The following is a 17,639-nucleotide window of genomic DNA, read 5'->3' as shown; positions in this document are numbered from 1 at the left end:
GGGGTTCTCCAAGCGCGCTTCAACATTATCAAAGCCCCGACTCGTACGTGGTTTATGGAGAGCATGATCGACATCATGTATACGCGCATAATCTTGCACAACATGATTGTCCAAGACGAAGGACCCGATGCGGGAAATTGGTTCGACCCTGAAGCCCCCGGAAGCTCAACCGCAAGTAGTCCGCCTCAAGTGGAGTGCATCCGTCTATTCAAGAACAATTGTCTATTCGAGCAAGGACACGTGACTGTACCGCTCACGCCTAACTCCAAGATGATCTAATTGAGCACATTTGGGCAAACTTTGACAACCGGTAGACGCACATCATCGCCGGTAGAAATTAAATTATGTATTTTTCATTTTTTAGGATTTTTAATTATATTTTGTTTTATTGTTTTAAGAATGTAATGTTGTAATTTTATTTTATTTAATGATATGTGTTTTTATTGATTGAATTTGTTGGAAATAAAAATAAAAATTGAAAATGAATTTAGAGCATCAAAATATACAGAGTTGAATGACCTGACGTGGACTCCATCAAACAGCGATTGATGACGTTTGCTTTTTCTCATACGCATCTATTATAAATTTGGTTTGACTAAGATTTTCTTCCGTCCGTGGAATTTTCATGGTCAGTAATTTGCATTTTAATTTCTAATATTTTAAATTATGTCTTTTTTTTCTATTTATTTAGCCACGAATTTAATTATGTATTTTTTTAGGATTTTAAGTTGTATTTTTATTTTATTTAATGAAGTGCGTTTTTTTATTAATTGAATTTGTTGGAAATAAAAATAAAAAATGAAATTGAATGAATAGTAATTTACGAGACGGTTAAGGGACGGATAAGAGATGGAGGGTTGCAGGTTTCGTCCCTTAGTTAAGAGATGGAGTAAAAAAGTACAGTGAGGTCCATAAATAGTAATTTAAGAGATGGTTAAGGGACGAATAAGAGACAGCATTGCAGATGGCCTAATCCTTCTCATTATTTTGACCACTCATTTCATCTCAACTTAAAGTCCCCTTGATATGCAATTCTCATTTTTCATATCGATGTACATTTCATCATTATATCATATGGCCAAAAACTCAACAAGTAGACACATAAATTCTAACGAAAATTGAAGAAATAATAACCAATACAGTCCCAAATCCCAATACTCTTCTCAGCCAAAGACAATTTTCAGCCACTGGGCACTTCTTCATCCTCAGCCTCACATTCTCTAAGGCCATCCACAATAGGAATAGCCCAACCATAGCCTAATCACAAACTCCTCCTGCTACATCATCAATACTAAAAATCCTCCTGCCACATCATAAATAGCCCAATCATAGCCCAGCCACATCATAAATAGCCCAGCCACATCAATAGCCACATCACTAATAACAATTATATAAAAATGAAATAATTAACAATCACACAACATACGGAATTTAATTTACGAGACATATACGGGAAACATTAATAATACTATTAAAATTTTAAAAATTACAATAATTTAAAAAAGTACAATAATTTAAAAAAGTACAATAATTAACAAAAAATACAATAATTCACTCCTCTGCTCCGCCGTCGTCTCCTCCGTCGTTGTCGGCACCATCACCTCCGCCTACGTCGCCACCATCGCCTCCGCCTACGTCGCCGCTGCCTCTACTCCCGGCGGCTTCCCTCCGTGCCGCCTCCAAATCCTCCTGCATGCTCAGGAGCAATGTTTGAAGCAAACTCTTCTCCACGAGGTCCACCGCCGCCCGCCATTCGGCCATCGTCTTGACCATCTGAGCGTGCGTTTGTTGACGCGCGAAGAATTTGAGATCCGCTGTGGATTGGCCAAGGGGGGATGCCGACTGGACCTCCTGGGAACCCCCGGCGACCCCCCTCGCCTCCCGTTGAGCCCGCTTGTGCCCAACCGGGCGAGTTCGGCGAGCGAACGAACGAGGGGTCGGGACCTCCTGGGCCGTCTCGGGGAGGTCGTGGGAACCACCGCTGCTGCCGCTGAAATCACCGGTATAGTTCAGTCGTTGCTTCTTCGGCCAGCCAGCGTCGACACCTACTCGGAACTTCTCGGAGTCGTTCAGCACAAGATAGCAGTTCCAGTAGGTGAAGTCCTTATACACCCCCTTCAGGGGGAAGGCTTTCTCCGCTATCCTCCTGCAGTCTTCCTCCGTTTGGCCACTGCTCATCATGCGGAGGCCGTTGGTGTACAAGCCCGAAAATCGGGAGACCGCTGCCCTGATTCGGTCCCACCCCATCCGGCAATCCTCCCCGGTGCATCGCCTCCCCTCTGGGCAAAACCTCTGGTAGGCTGCTGCTATCTTGCCCCACAAGTTGACGATCCTCTGGTTGTTCGAAACGAGAGGATCGTCACAAACACTCACCCACGCCTTGGACAGCGCGACGTTCTCCGCGTCCGTCCACCTCCTCCGTACCGAGCTGTCTTCCTCACCCGGCTGCGAGGACTCGCCGACCCTCTTCCCCTTGCTTTTCTTCTTTGGGGCGCCACGACCCCGCCCTGCGCCCCCCGTTTGAACGGGAGCATCCGGAACACCGAGAAGATTTAACCCCAATTCATCGAAGGAGAAAGTGTCAAATTGGGCAACGGCTGCGCCTCCGTTGGGGTCGATGTGTGCGACGAACCAGTTGAAAAATCAAAACTGGGGCGATAGACGTCCCCCGGCATCCCCTGTGTCGCCGGGGATCCCCCCTGTCGTCCACTGCGTCGCCGGTACCCCCCCGGGCGTCATCTGCATCCTGGGTGCCTACCCCGGCATCATCTGGCCACTGGGTGCCCACCCCGCATCGCCGGAAACCCCCCCGGCTGGCATCCCGGGCATCATCTGCTGCCACGGGTACATGTTGTAGTATGGTGGCATCTGACTCCATCCACTTCCCACGGGGACCGGGGGAGTTTGACCTTGAGACCCGCTACTCCCTGAAGTAGGCTCGTTGTTGAGATCCATTTACCGTTGTTGATCTTGTGCAGAAATTTAGATAGAGGGAGTACTCGTTAAAACAAATGGTGCGAATGAAAATGACGTGCAAGACGCGTATATATAGTGTTTCGAAAAAAAAAATCGCGCTAGGCGGTGCGCTAGGCGATCCGGACGCTGCAATAGCGCCGAGCGGATCGCCCAGCGCACCGCCTAGCGCCATGGAACCGCCGAGCGCTAGACGGTTTTTAATTCCGGAAAACCGCTAGGCGGTTGCAATAGATCGCCTAGCGCCGGCGCTCGGCTAAGCGGTGCGCTAGGCGCTATTGTGGATGGCCTAAAATGCCCATTTCTTCAAAACAAAATAAACCAAAAAGGAAACTACCAACTCCAGTTCTCCACCACCATTCCCCCACTTCATTTGGCAATTTCTGCAATCTAATAAAGGAAAGATCTTTCTGCTTATTGAGGTTCAAGAATTGAAAAGATGGCTACTTTATCAAGAAATGTCACACTTTAACGCCAGCCCGCGCCTGTCTTTCTTTCTCCTCAAAACCCCTCCAAAATTCTCAAACTTTCTCCTTCTAGAATCCATAGCTTTGAGCCTCGAGGCACTATCACTATCAAAATTCCAGGAACTAGAATTGGGGCTGTAAAGAGAGGGGAAAGTACTCTTCTTGATGAGAGAGATACAAAATTGGAGACTAGGTTAAATCGTAGTGTGAATGGGAATGGTAGTGGGAGCTATGCCTATGGTAATGGCACAGCTCGGAGTTATGCTAATGGAAGTGCGAAAGTTGAGAAAGAAAATGAGAATTTGGTAAAATATGTAAATGGGAATGTGGCTACTAAAAGTGGACTGGAAATAGTGAAAACAGATGAGGTGATTAGTGGAAAGAAAAAAACTGTTGAAGAGATAGGGCATGAGGATGCTTGGTTCAAGAGAAAAGAACAAGATCAAGTTGAGGTATATTGTTAGTTTTGTGATATACTAAACCTGCTTATTGAATGGTATAAGATACTTAGCTCTTTAAGGTTAAGTAATTTGGATGCCTGATGTCTTCATAATGGGTAAAAGAATTCGAGAATGCTGGGCTTAATTTGAGTTTGTCTTTATTGGATGCATATGTAGTAGGAATATGAAAATCTGGCTGTATGCGTGACACGAATTTATTGGTACATAACTATACATGGTTTTTATAGGTATCGGTTGCCCCTGGTGGCCGATGGAACAGATTTAAAACGTATTCGACGATTCAGAGGACTTTGGAAATATGGGGATTTGTTCTCAGTTTCGTATTCAAGGCTTGGTTAAGCAATCAGAAGTTTTCATACAGAGGTTAGCTTCTTTAGCTAATGTAGTTTTGATCACAAATTTATTAGAGAAATAATATATACTACTTGTGTTGTATGTGTATGAGGATTACTTGGTAGCCGAAGAGACTGAAGGGATAACGATGTTTGCTGATCATTATACCTACCAGCTGCTCTATTGAGTTATATCCATTGTCTAAAAAGAATACCTCTCTTTACCAAAATTTCGCATTATACAATGTGTCTGTCACTGTGCTTATACTTTTCCACCAAAAGAAAGAAGCCAAAATGTTGACAAGCTTTCTCAATAGGCCGCTGTAAGCAAAGTTTCTTGGGCTTATGTGCTTTTGCTACTATTTCTATTCCTTAAGAACCATTGCTTCAAATCAGGATGTTTCTTTCGTGGGATGGTTTGCCATTTTACTTATGATGTGGTTTTTGGTTAATAAGCTCACCTACAATTTGGACAGGATGACCCTCCCCCTCCCCCTCCCCCCTCCCCAACTTGTCTTATATGTTACATCCGATGCCCCATCCATGTGCAGGAGGAATGACAGAGGAAAAGAAATCTCAGAGGCGGAAGGTACTGGCCAAGTGGTTGAAGGAAAATATTCTGAGACTGGGTCCTACTTTCATCAAAATTGGTCAGCAGTTCTCTACAAGAGTAGACATACTTCCTCAAGAATATGTTGATCAATTATCAGAGCTCCAGGTAAAACTCATTTATCTTAAAATTGTTATGCTCCACTCCAACTTCTTGGTTTTCTATCCCTTGAACTTTAGCCAAATTCTGGTATTTCTAATGAACTGTAAATTTGGTTTAAAATATCATAAAACTTTACATTTCATGTGTTATTTCCCAACCCAACCCAATCCAAATAAGATATTTTCGGCTAAAATTTATTCTATGTGTTTAACCGTGAAATATTTATGATATTTTAGACTACTATTTAAGTTTGTGGCAATTAGAATAAAAAGCCACGTAGAAAGTCACTTTGATTTAGTAGTACCAAGTAGGATACAAAGCCACGCACGTATGTCAGATATGGTGATTGACCTGCCGTGGGAAATAACAAACTAAATGTAAAGTTTGTGATAGTTTAGACAATTTTAAAGGTCGTGGGAAATACCAGATTTGACCAAGTTTGTGGACTTGTGGTTTTAGGGACTAATATCTCTATTCCCTAAAGATATTAAATTGAGAACTTATACATCATGTCATACTTGTTATGATCATTTACCCGGTTGAAGTCTGTAGGTTAGAGCTACTATAACACATATTTGATAGATTTGCCTCTAGTTTTACAATAATAGATAACTTGTGTAACTTCATGCTTGCCAAAGAAATTTCTCATAATTCGTTTTATTTAAATTACTGGATTTCACTCCGCAAAGATGGTAAAAGAAAATACAATTATAGCATTATTGCTATTAGATCATATTTGAACACTCGGCTTGGCTCTTTCTATCCGCCTTCTTCCTTTACAACTACCTCTGCATATATATTATTAAGAAGTTGTTTTTCAGAAGTAGTTAACTTATTATAAAATTTGGTCAGTGAAAGTAATCTACTTAGCTACTTCATGCAGGATCAAGTTCCTCCTTTTCCATCAAAAACTGCTGTAGCCATAGTGGAGGAAGAGCTTGGATCTCCCGTGGATAATATATTTGACAGATTTGACCGAGAGCCAATTGCTGCAGCAAGTCTTGGTATATCAAATACACCCTTGACACAATGTGATATACTAATATACATTCTATTATCTGAGAAGGTTTTATTTATCACACTAATAATGATTCCAATTTGTAGGTCAGGTTCATCGAGCAAAATTGAAGGGACAGGAAGTTGTTATTAAAGTACAGAGACCTGGATTGAAGGATCTTTTTGACGTATACCTTAAGAATTTGAGGGTAAGTTTGATTGTGATTGTTCATTGTTCTCAGTTCCTTATGCTAGTTCTCGGCTTAAGTCAGCTTTGCATGAGCTGCCGAGCACAAGAATCTCGTTCTTCTGAAACAATAACAAAGGAGGTGTGTATTGCTCTGATTTTCTTACTTCTTCAGGTGATAGCCGAATATCTCCAGAAAATAGATCCAAAATCAGATGGTGCAAAAAGGGACTAGGTCGCCATATACGATGAATGTGCAAGTGTCTTATACCAGGTAAGAAGTTTCGTTCGGTACTAGAGTTGTAATTTTCTGACATTAGAAAATTTAGGTGGGCTACTTATATGTGGGATATGGCAACACAATGACACATACACTTTGGCATACACAGAATATTTATTTATTTATTCAATCCAACATAGATTTTCTCGATCTATTAACAGAATTTGTATCTAAAATATATATGATGCAACAATTTTCAGGAGATTGACTACACTAAAGAAGCTGCTAATGCAGAGAGGTTTGCAGATAATTTTAAAAACATGGATTATGTGAAGGTTCCATCTATATATTGGGAGTACACAACTCCACAGGTTCGAACTTTCAGGAATTGTCAAAGATGGAAATTTTATGTCTTAGATATTTTATTTAGTTTATTGATGAGTTCCATGGCTGATAGGTTCTTGTTATGGAGTATGTTCCAGGGATCAAAATAAACAGGATAAAAGCTCTTGATCAGTTGGGTGTTGACCGCAAGAGGTATCATTCTAAGCTCACTAACGTTATTACACATTGTATTTTCAATCTTCACGTATCTGGAACACTTATTGTTATTATTGTTTGTTAATTCACGTTAGATTAGGTCGATATGCTGTTGAGTCTTACCTGGAGCAGATATTATCTCATGGCTTCTTCCATGCTGACCCAGTGAGTGCTCCTCACTGCTTGTTGTTCTGGAACTGTTTGCTCGTTGACTAACATGTGTACTTTAATTTCTTGTACAGCATCCTGGAAATATAGCCGTGGATGATGTTAATGGTGGAAGATTGATCTTCTATGACTTTGGAATGATGGGAAGGTGTATTTTCTATCTGCAGTCCTGTAGAAAATATTCGTTTCCTTGATTATAGTTTGATTATCTTTATTGCAACATGACGTCTTGATGTAAACATTTGCAGAATAAGTCCTAACATCCGAGAGGGTTTGCTAGAAGTATTTTATGGAGTTTATGAGAAAGATGCTGATAAAGTCATTTCTCAAAATTTAATTATCTTCTGCTTATGAGCAGGATTGATATGTCTGAATTCTAATTCAAACAACGAAAACAATCAATTTAATGCAGGTTCTTCGAGCAATGTTTCAAATGGGTGTTCTGGTACCAACTGGAGATTTACCGGCTGTCAGACGAACTGCAAAGTTCTTCCTCAACAGGTTTCCTTTTGTGGCTAGTTAATGCTTTCTTTGGTCAGGCTATGCTAATAAAAAACTAGGCACTAAGGTGAAATTGAAATACTGTAGCTTCGAGGAGCGCCTTGCAGCGCAAAGAAAAGAGAGAGAAACGGCAACGATGGAACTTGGATTCAAGAAGCCATTGACCAAGGAGGAAAAGATCGAGAAAAAGAAACAACATCTCGCTGCAATTGGTAAGTTGCTACTGTGGATTAATTTGTTAATCAATTGGTAATACATTAATGAGTCAGGTTAATTATTCTATGTCATATTAGCTACTTTTGCTGATTAGGGAAATGAAATCTGATGGTTTGTGCTTTAACAGGTGAAGATTTGTTGGCAATTGCAGCAGATCAACCTTTCCGCTTTCCTGCCACTTCTACCTTAGTTGTTAGATCCTTTTCGGGTAATTCACGGTAGTTCGTATACTTCATAGTACATTACTGACATATTTTAGTGCTGGTAGATACTAAAGTTCATTTTTCTGCATAGTGTTGGATGCTATTGGGAAGGGACTCGATCCTCGATTTGACATCACTGAGATTGCTAAACCGTAAGCATTTTGAGATTTCTGAAGTTAAACAAAAGTATTAATAACCATAAGCTTAGATTATCTTTATTTTGACTTATGTATATATGTTGTTCACACAGCTATGCTCTGGAATTGTTAAAGTTCCGTGAAGCGGGCATTGAAGTTATTATAAAGGCAAGTTTGTGCAGGCTCTTTTCGCGTTATATAAATCTCGAACAAGGGTCAAACGGACTTAAAAATGAAAAACTTGCTAAAATCCGATCTTCCCTGTTCCCAGGACTTCAGGAAAAGATGGGATCGACAAGCTCGTGCATTTTACAATCTATTTAGGCAGGCTAATAGGGTCGAAAAGCTGGCTGAAGTTATACAACGATTGGTAGTCTTCCTTGATCTGTAGATTTAACAAAGCATGAATCATTTTTCTGATCATTTTTTATCATCTCATCCATCTTTGTTAGGAGCAAGGTGTTTTAAAGCTTCGCGTACGAGCTTTGGAATCTGAGAGAGCTTTCCAACGCGTTGCAACTGTTCAAGAGACAATTGGGAGTGTAAGTTTGTGCGTACCAACTTAATTCAATTTAAACGTGGAAAGTTGATGTGAACATATTTTTTTGACCTTGTATTCCTCGATTTTGCTAATCATTATGAGTAATCCGATAGGTTGTTGCTGCTGGAAGTCTGATCAACTTGGCTACCATTTTGTATGTGAACTCCATCCATGTAAGTCATCAGATTTTCGTATAAATGGAAGATTTGACGCGGCCTGTGACAATATCTGCTACTGTAATTTGATTTGAATAACATCGCCATACATGTAGTGTGTATAAGTAACAGAGTTGATATTGGTATCCAGGTGCCTGCTACGACTGCATACGTCCTTTGTGCATTTTTCGGGTTGAAGGTGTTGATCGGCATTGTGAAGGTTAAAAAATTTGACCAGAGAGAGAGGCTAATCACTGGTAGCTTAAGTGAATGGTAAGTGTTTTTCATTCACAATGGCACATTACCAGAAAGAAAAATTGTGGCTTCCTATTGCTCTACGTTGTTGATTTCGTTAAGAGGGCTTGCGTTGCGCATGCTTGAATATATGCTGTTGTTATGCAGGTTGAGCGGAATTGAGATGACGGTTTATAAAGCGATTCGTTACAGAAAGACTGACATGATAAATCATAGGTGCACTGAGACATGACTCCAAAAAAATAAAATTTGAGAAGTGGAAATGTGGCAAGTTTGGGGTGGGGCGAGGATTGATTTTTGTGGCTCTAACTTTCCTTGCTGTAGCTGTAAGAATGTATATGAAAATTGCACAAAAATGGAATGCTTCATTCCTCACCCCTTTAATAGTACTACAAGGTAAGCTTTGTACAAAAATATTAAGTTAGACAAACATCTTAACCTAAAAATTCCAAAATTGTTGCAAATATTTTACAATTATCTCACTAGTGTAAATGATTAGACTTTTTAAAATAAATAAAACTTGTAATATATGTATACTAGTAAAAGTCTAGATTTCATAAAATATTAAAGGGATAATAAGAGGTAATGTTGCCGTTGAGGTTGAATCAGTGAGAAAGTGACTAAATACTTAACCATTAGGCTACTAATATTATTGATGCGTATTCAAAACAAATAATTCTTCCGTCCCACTATAACAGTCGCATTTCACTTTTATCATAAATGTTTAATAGACTCCAAATTTCATTAACTTATTTCACTCACATTTTATTATAAAACTAATATATATATAAATGAGACTCATAGTCCACTAACTTATTCAACCCACTTTTATTTATATTTCTTAAAACTCGTATCCACACCAAATGTGACTCCTATTGTTGGACGGAGGTAATATATTTCTATATGTATAGGGGGTGATCATGCTATTTTCGACTCGATTCTAGGGGACGTTTAGGCTCTACGGACAGTAGGGAGAGGGCGGCCGCCCCTCTAGGCATAGGAGGACTTTCGCAAGAATTGAGCGTTCGAATGTTGTTGTGCTCTAATATAGAATTTGTAGCATTTCATGTAATTTTTAAAATATACAACGATCATATATATTAACTACAAATAGCAATGCAAACAACAACAATGTGCAAACCCTGAACCCTAAATATAAACCATGTAATTATATTTACAACTGTTGAATGACTGGAAGCAGATCAAAAATGTGCAAACAGACAACTGAAATTTGGTAGCTAACTATACACATCAACACATAGGTGATGAGAGGTTCCACGAACTAGGACGATTCACGAGGCCGCGATGACCAAAGCAAACTCAATGCCCGGAGACGCTGAAAGTACTCACCCAAAGCAAGCAGCCCTCGAGCTGCCTGCCGGGTGGTGAGTATCCGCAAAATATGCTGCAGAATTTCCTGCCTCAGATGGTCTGCCTGTTTCCATCATCAAGAATTCCAATATCAATCTTTCATCATCAATTCTCAAATCGAAAAAAATGAGTCGTACTCCTTACCTGGCCCACGAACCTGACCAGATCATCCAACTTCTCAATGGCAGCACCTACCATTGGGAGATAGTTCCCTTCACCGAGCTGTTTGGCTACGGCTTCCCCCACAATTAGGTGGAGTTGTTCCATTCCCTGCGATAACGCGTCTTCTGCTTGCTGACACGATTGCGCCAGATTTCCAAGATCCAAACATTGTTGTTCAGACAACGGCTCCAGATGCGGTAAGAGAACCTGTTTCCACACATATTAAAGTCTCAGAGCGACAAGAGACGTATTAAGTCTCAACGCGACAAGGGATGTATTGTATCTCAATAAAGGAATGCGTTACAAAGCGTCTTCAGCTGCATTAGCCGAGAAGGTTGGCTACATGCCATGTGTGAATGAGACCATATGACACCATATAATTTTAAATCGGAGAAATAAAATGTGGATTACCTTTAGAAGTTCAGAAGGCCGGAATCCACCAATCCAAAAGAAAAAGCGCTCAGCCGAAGTTTTCCACATGCCAGACATGAGATAGAACACATCAGTTTTCGCTGCTATAGCTTTCATTCTGAAAAGCTCAAAATAATGCCTAAGTCCGTCGTCAACGAATTTTTGCAGTTCCGAGTCTCTAGTTTCTGATGAATGCAAAGCATCCCTCAGATCAGATAGGTCTCTATCTTGTTCTTCCACCCACTGTCCGTATTCCAGTTCGAACGTAGCAATACCTGAAAAGTGCAATGTTATTATTAAGAAAAATATCACAACAAAAGAAAACAATCTCACAAGTGATGAAGTTATAGCATACCCTGTATAAATTTTGTATAATGAGTAGATGATTAAAAGATGGATGAATCGAGTGTGAGTAAACGAACCTGGGTTCGTACACCCAGCATAATCCAGTGGACTAGCATCTAAAGCACTTCCCGCGTACAGCCCCTGCAGCAATAAGTACGCGTCTTCAAACAAAGAGGCAATGGAAGTTGAAAAGTGCAGCTCAATCAGTAAAGATTAGGTGCTGAAGTTTACCTGTTGCCGGGCCCGGCCAAGCTCTTGCTCTAACTGAATAAGTCTTAGTTTACTGCTTTCTAATTGCTGAACATAGGCCTGGAACCGAAATTTTGGTTAGCTCCTAACGATGTACAGACGCGACATTAGATATATTAACAGTTTTGTTGATGTGATAGATACTGTGTAAGATTTGCCATAGACTCGTTGTACCTTTTTCCTGAGACGACTTTTACGAGCAGCCTCACGGTTCTGTGCTAGACGCCTTAATACCTACGGTTTTGTCACCACATTTAACAGAGATATTGAGATTTTGGAACGGAAGATGCACAAGAAAAGTGCTATTTATCGAAAGCATTAGGCCATCGTCTTCAACTATTTCGTTCATTTGCAATCTACTTGCATCATTGTACATGATATTAATGATACAACATACTTAGCGACATGGATATATAAATACCCAATTCGAGTTATGAGGCCAGTGGATATTTACCTTAGGTGGTTTACTTGCTTCTTGGTCGTATTTATGTGAAGGTCCTACCGTTCCGTGTGAAGTATCCTCTGACTAGACACATATGAAACCAAGTCAGCCAACAAGTTGGACATAGATAACTCCTGAAAACGAGCTTATAGACGTGAATATAAAACACGGTTAATTGTACCTGATTATCCAGTTTAGGGTCAACCTCCAGAATCATCGGAGGAGATGCATCCAGACAATCGTTGCCTTTGAAATCTACCCACATACCCATTTGATGGATCGGCTCATATATACCCATCCGTCTCGAGGGAACAAAATGCGTGGATGTAGAATTCATCATTGTTGGCTGTTTAAGAAGACGACTTTTCAAACAAAATCTCGAGATTAAATGATGAATTGAACAGCACAAAACAATGGAACTTTTTCATCAGCACAAAACATGCAATCAATTCATTAGTTTCATATGAACTTGCTAAAGAGGTTAATATATAATGGAAGAGAACCTGCAACTACTTCATCAAAATTCACAAGCTAGAAATTATAGATTTCACATATCAAATCTATTCTAAGACATTAATGATCTCAATAACCTCATTCACAAAATCAGAAACAGCATCTGATCCTCATTCACATGGTTAAATTCAGTATCTTAATTTCCAACCAAGCTAAAGCAACTCTAATATTGATAATTATAGATCAAACATCAAGGCAAGAAAAGGCAATGTAATCTTGTATAATTACAAAGCTCAATATATATAGAGCAGGTAACAAACAGAAAATAGGAGAAATTTCTGTCAACAATAGGATAAATTTTCAATCCTGATTCAAACCTTAGCTTAAAATCCTCTCTATCATGAGAAAAGTGAATTAAATAAATAGAGAATAAGCTTCAAGAATCTGGTATTGAAAGCTTCAAGCAATAGGATAAACAGTTAAACAGGTTCCTGCCTATATTCCTCACAGCCCATTTATCAAATTTTATATTCTTGAAAATGAAAGAGAAACAAATAATTGAGAAAAGACTAACCTTTTATTGGAGAGGAGAAAGAGGCCACTATTAGAATAAGCTTCTGCTCAACATCAAGCAGCAGCAGCAGCTCTCTTCAAAGTGGAACTAAATTAAACTATTCAAGACTCCATTTTTTCTCATGCTGAAGAAGAGAGAGGCGAATATGAATATGAATATGAATATGATTGTGAACGCAATACCTTTTAATTTTTCAAATTTTGATTATATTTAAATGGAAATATACTATGCTATTAGAAGAAAAAGACTTGAGACATACTTGCAAATAGAGTATTTTATCACTACTATTATAAGGTATAAATGTGATTGTGAATATTAGCAATTTGAAGCAAGTGTGTGTGTGTGAAATGAAAGAGGGGAGAATGAAAAAGTTATTGGTGAGATTTCCACTAAGAAAGAAACAAGCAAGCAACTAAGCAACAGTGAGTATATTTGTAGTGTTATGCCTTACACTTAGAATATGCGCACCAGGTCACTCTCACTTGCAATGCTCACTCTCATCATCCACCAACAACAAATTAATACTCCTATTTTAATTGCTTCTATTGTAATTATGTGAATAATTTTGTAGAAATTTGAATTTATTTGAGGTCCATGTTGTCTTTTTCTTTATATGATAAAATTAAAGTTTTGAAGGTCTTAAACCCTTATTTTTTTTTAAAGCTCGGTTATGGCATCCTGAAGCATTTCGTCAAGAAGAAAAATACTACGATTTTAGAAAAAACAAATAGAGTTCATAAATTAAAGAGAATATTTCACTTGAATTATCCCATTTATCTTTCCATGGACACACTTTTCTAATGAATAATTGAAATTGGGTATGCCGTAAAATTCTGATACATAGAATTTCGGTACGACATATCACATATTGAAATTGGCTATATCAAAAATCTTGATAAGGTAATAATATGATTTTAACTTATAGTGGATTTTGAATATAATATATAGTATAACAATTTTGATACGGTATACTGTATTGACCCATCATTACTAATGCATACCGTATTGACCCATCATTACATAAAATAGAAAAACAAGCATATAAAAACTATGGAACGGGTAATAAGTGAAGGAGAGTGGGTAGCACCTGCTGCAGAAGTGTGTATACTAATTCTTAAATATATATCAAATGATTGGAATCCATTTAGCGGGTAGTGAAGTGATGGCATCAAATTGGTTTGTCACGCTTTTTTTTTGTTTTTTGTTTTTTATTTTTTTGTTTTCACGTTGAGGCATATGAGCCTAATGCGTTTTTTCAATTTAATCAAATACATGAACGTCATGCGTATTTATAAAAGATGTAGGAGTTTCATGTGATTTTTAACAGCTTCTTCTTTCATTGCTTCAGAACTTATGCGTGTATTCAATTGAAAGTTGCTTCAGAACTTATGCTTGTATTCAATTGAAAGAAGCATAAGTCTAATGCATCTCTATAAAAAATGCATAAAGCTCATGCTTTTCATTAAATTGAAAAAATATATGAGGGTCATGCATCTCTTATTTTTTGGGAAGCTTAAAAAAAGCGTCTCATTTATAGAAGCGCAATAGTAGAGTGGAATAGAAGAAGAATTATCTGGATAATAGTCGTAAAATCTTTGTAGCCTCGCCCACAGCCCCACGCTCACTTGAATTTTTAACTTATTTATGATGATGTAATTTATTTTTAAATAGGGTGATTAATTAATTTACTTATTTTTGTTGGCTTGCAAGACCTAGAGAGCTCACAAGAGAGACTCTCGAACATGCATCTCTCCACTCAATCATTGTAATACAAATTGACTCGACAATCCGAAATAAGCGATATTATAGGGCTAACCAATCGTGCAAGTGATAACGATCAAATTCAATAAGGCTTAATCCAAAATTCCAAATCCAAACCGGTATCATCGGGTTTTTATTAAGTCAAACTTATAAGGATCCAAACATGATAAGGTTCGACCCAAACCGATTAACTTTGTGCGTGTCCGTGTCATATCGAAAGTTACCAGTTCTACTGCTAAACAATACGATACAATTGGATTCACCTTCCGTAATTTTTTTCACCAACTTCCATTTATATTTCTTAAAACTTGTGCCGGACTCAATTAGTACTCCTGAAGTGAGACTGAAGAAGTAGTATCATAGTTCTATCATACAAATTCTGATCAATTACAAAATAGTTATAGAACAATAAAATGTCAATTTTTTCAATTCACCCTTACAAGTTGCAATAGGAGTGTGTTATATTGCTAACTCACATTTAAGTTGTTAACTATAATTAAATGATAGACATTAGATCTTCAAATCAAGGACCAAGATCATTCAGCTCCGGGTATCAATACAATATACAAAAAATGTCAATAAGGGTAATGATGTTAATTAACAACAAATTAGTTATAACTAACTTTTGAAAAATATCTCAAAACTTTAAATGCATATAGCTATCTCAATTTAAATTATTTTTTCGCACATATATAAAATTAAAGATAATTTTATAAGGATTCCAACGAGATCCTACACTACAAAAAAACTCGCCAATTAGTGACGGAAATATCCGTCACTAACCAGTGAAATTCCTTCACTTAACAGATTAGTGACAGATCAAGTTTCGGCAGATTCGTCGTTAATAAACTTGTCAATAAAAAATTTCAGTGAGGAATTTTCCGTCACTAGAGTTACTGTGACGGAAACCATAGGCGACTGCTTCGCATTAGTGACAGATAAATCTCTCACTATTAGTGGCTGTCACTTTTCAGTCACTAATTCCGTTACTAGTTGTTGAGCTATTGGATGTTGTCACTATTTTCCGCTTTTTTGTAGTAGTACATGCATATGTTTCGATGTCAAAATTTGAAAAAAAATCATGAATTTTCATATTTTTTAAGAAGCAAGTAATATCAACACAGCTTACATAATATGTCAATATAATGTTTGCACAATGTCAATACGAAATTGTGTTAACATTGCTATATCTTCGTGTTGATATATTTTATACACTATATTGACATTGAGTTCATAAACCTTAAATTTGATAGTTATTATTATCTTTTTAATATTAAAAAAATGAAAAACGAAATTACACATGGCAATTTATAGACCATTAGATCTCTAAAATCCTAAGTCTTAAATTAGTTGTAGTTAGCAATTAAAGTAAGAGTTACCAATTGATCACATCCCAGTTGTAATATGTACATATTAATCGTTATCCAAATTTCGACTGATACAATTAAATTTGCGATTAATTCTATAAAGTTGAGTTAGTTGAGATTAATTCTATAGAGTTTCGCATAACACACCATTTTAATAAAATAATTATGAGTTGTTAAGATGATTTATTAAATGGTTATTATTTGAGTACAAATTAAGTTGTTGATCATAATCAAGATATGGCTTTTACCATCAATTTAGTAGTTGTTCGGTTTGTTAGGCAAAATAATCATGAGATGTAGTATATGATTGAGCACGAAATATAATTTTGTAAATCGAACAATCTCAGTAAATTGCAGTTAGATTTTAGTAATCCATGATAACCAAATAATTAGAGTGGTGTGGCCGTACCATTACTAATACATGTGTGGCTTATTACTTAAAAGAACTAACTGATTTCATGCAAGAAACAATATAGAGTTTCTCAGTTTTGTTAACGATCCAAACTTTAATAGGAATCCCATCAAACCAGCCCATGCTTAGAATCTTAATTGAAGACATAATTACTAAATTAGAGTGAACTCGAGCTCTTTATGTGTATCATTAGTTAGACTTTAGATAAACCTTGAGCAATTGCGGTTAGATTTTTCTAACTATTCCCTTCATTCCTTCCTTGTTAATAAAGACGCTTCTTTTTTACACGGAGATCACATATAGTGTGTTAAGTGAATAAAGTGCGCGAGATGATTACTTCTCGTTAAAAATAGAAATAAATCAATTATTTTAGAATTTTTCAAAATAAAGAAATACTCCCTCCGTCCAGTAATAAGAGTCCCGTTTTTCTGTTTTGGGACGTCCGGGAATAGGAGTCCCGGTTCTACTTACCATATTTGGACAATCTAATTACCCTACTTATTCACTTCAATTTCAAAAATGCCATTAAAAAACCCCCCAAATTGATTCCCTAATTTCCACCCCAACCCCCATTCTCTACCCTCATTTGCAAGAATTCCCATTCTCTCTCTTTCTCACTCTCCCATTCTCTCTTGGGAAACCTAATCTCTTGCAGCCTCCATCGCCTCCACCACGCTGCCTCCACCGCGCCGCCGTCATCGCCTCCTTATCGTCTGTCGCCTGCACCACGCTGCCTCTACCACGCCGCCTCCACCGTCTCCTTATCACCCACCGACTCCACCGCGCCGACTCCACCATCCCGTATCAAACTCGAATCGGTCGTCTCCTTCTCTCTCTGAAATGGAATACAGTCCAAAACATTGTCCCTTATCTCTCTCTCAGTGAACCCTAATCCTCTTTCTCTTCTTGAAATTAATTGTTGTGTTAAGTGTAATTAGGGTTTTTCGACTAGTTGTGTGTCTGATTTGGACTATGGTCCAAAACATTGTTGTATTGGAGTATTAATTTCATAAAATTTTGTTCTTGAA

The 17,639-nt window shown here is 38.0% G+C and overlaps 1 protein-coding gene and 1 pseudogene across 1 annotated transcript; one reads left to right on the top strand and one right to left on the bottom strand.

The window, feature by feature from the left end:
- The first annotated feature begins 4,348 nt into the window (after positions 1-4,348).
- On the top strand, positions 4,349-9,530 carry LOC121762419 (annotated as a pseudogene).
- A 606-nt stretch (positions 9,531-10,136) lies between these two features.
- LOC121762342 (transcription factor TGA1-like) lies at positions 10,137-13,459 on the bottom strand. The gene is made up of 9 exons (XM_042158190.1): positions 13,072-13,459; positions 12,226-12,390; positions 12,057-12,128; positions 11,777-11,836; positions 11,585-11,662; positions 11,431-11,494; positions 11,009-11,283; positions 10,580-10,804; positions 10,137-10,499 (listed from the first exon to the last, which is right to left on the bottom strand). Exons 2-9 carry the CDS (start codon positions 12,382-12,384, stop codon positions 10,347-10,349), a joined length of 1,086 nt encoding a protein of 361 aa, XP_042014124.1. The 5' UTR covers positions 12,385-12,390; positions 13,072-13,459; the 3' UTR covers positions 10,137-10,346.
- Between the last annotated feature and the right edge of the window lie 4,180 nt (positions 13,460-17,639).

Source organism: Salvia splendens, chromosome 13 (genome assembly GCF_004379255.2).
Source record: "Salvia splendens isolate huo1 chromosome 13, SspV2, whole genome shotgun sequence".
Taxonomy (NCBI): Eukaryota; Viridiplantae; Streptophyta; class Magnoliopsida; order Lamiales; family Lamiaceae; genus Salvia; species Salvia splendens.
The sequence above is the reverse complement of the archived record's forward strand: the minus strand, read 5'-3'. Positions and strand labels throughout refer to the sequence as shown.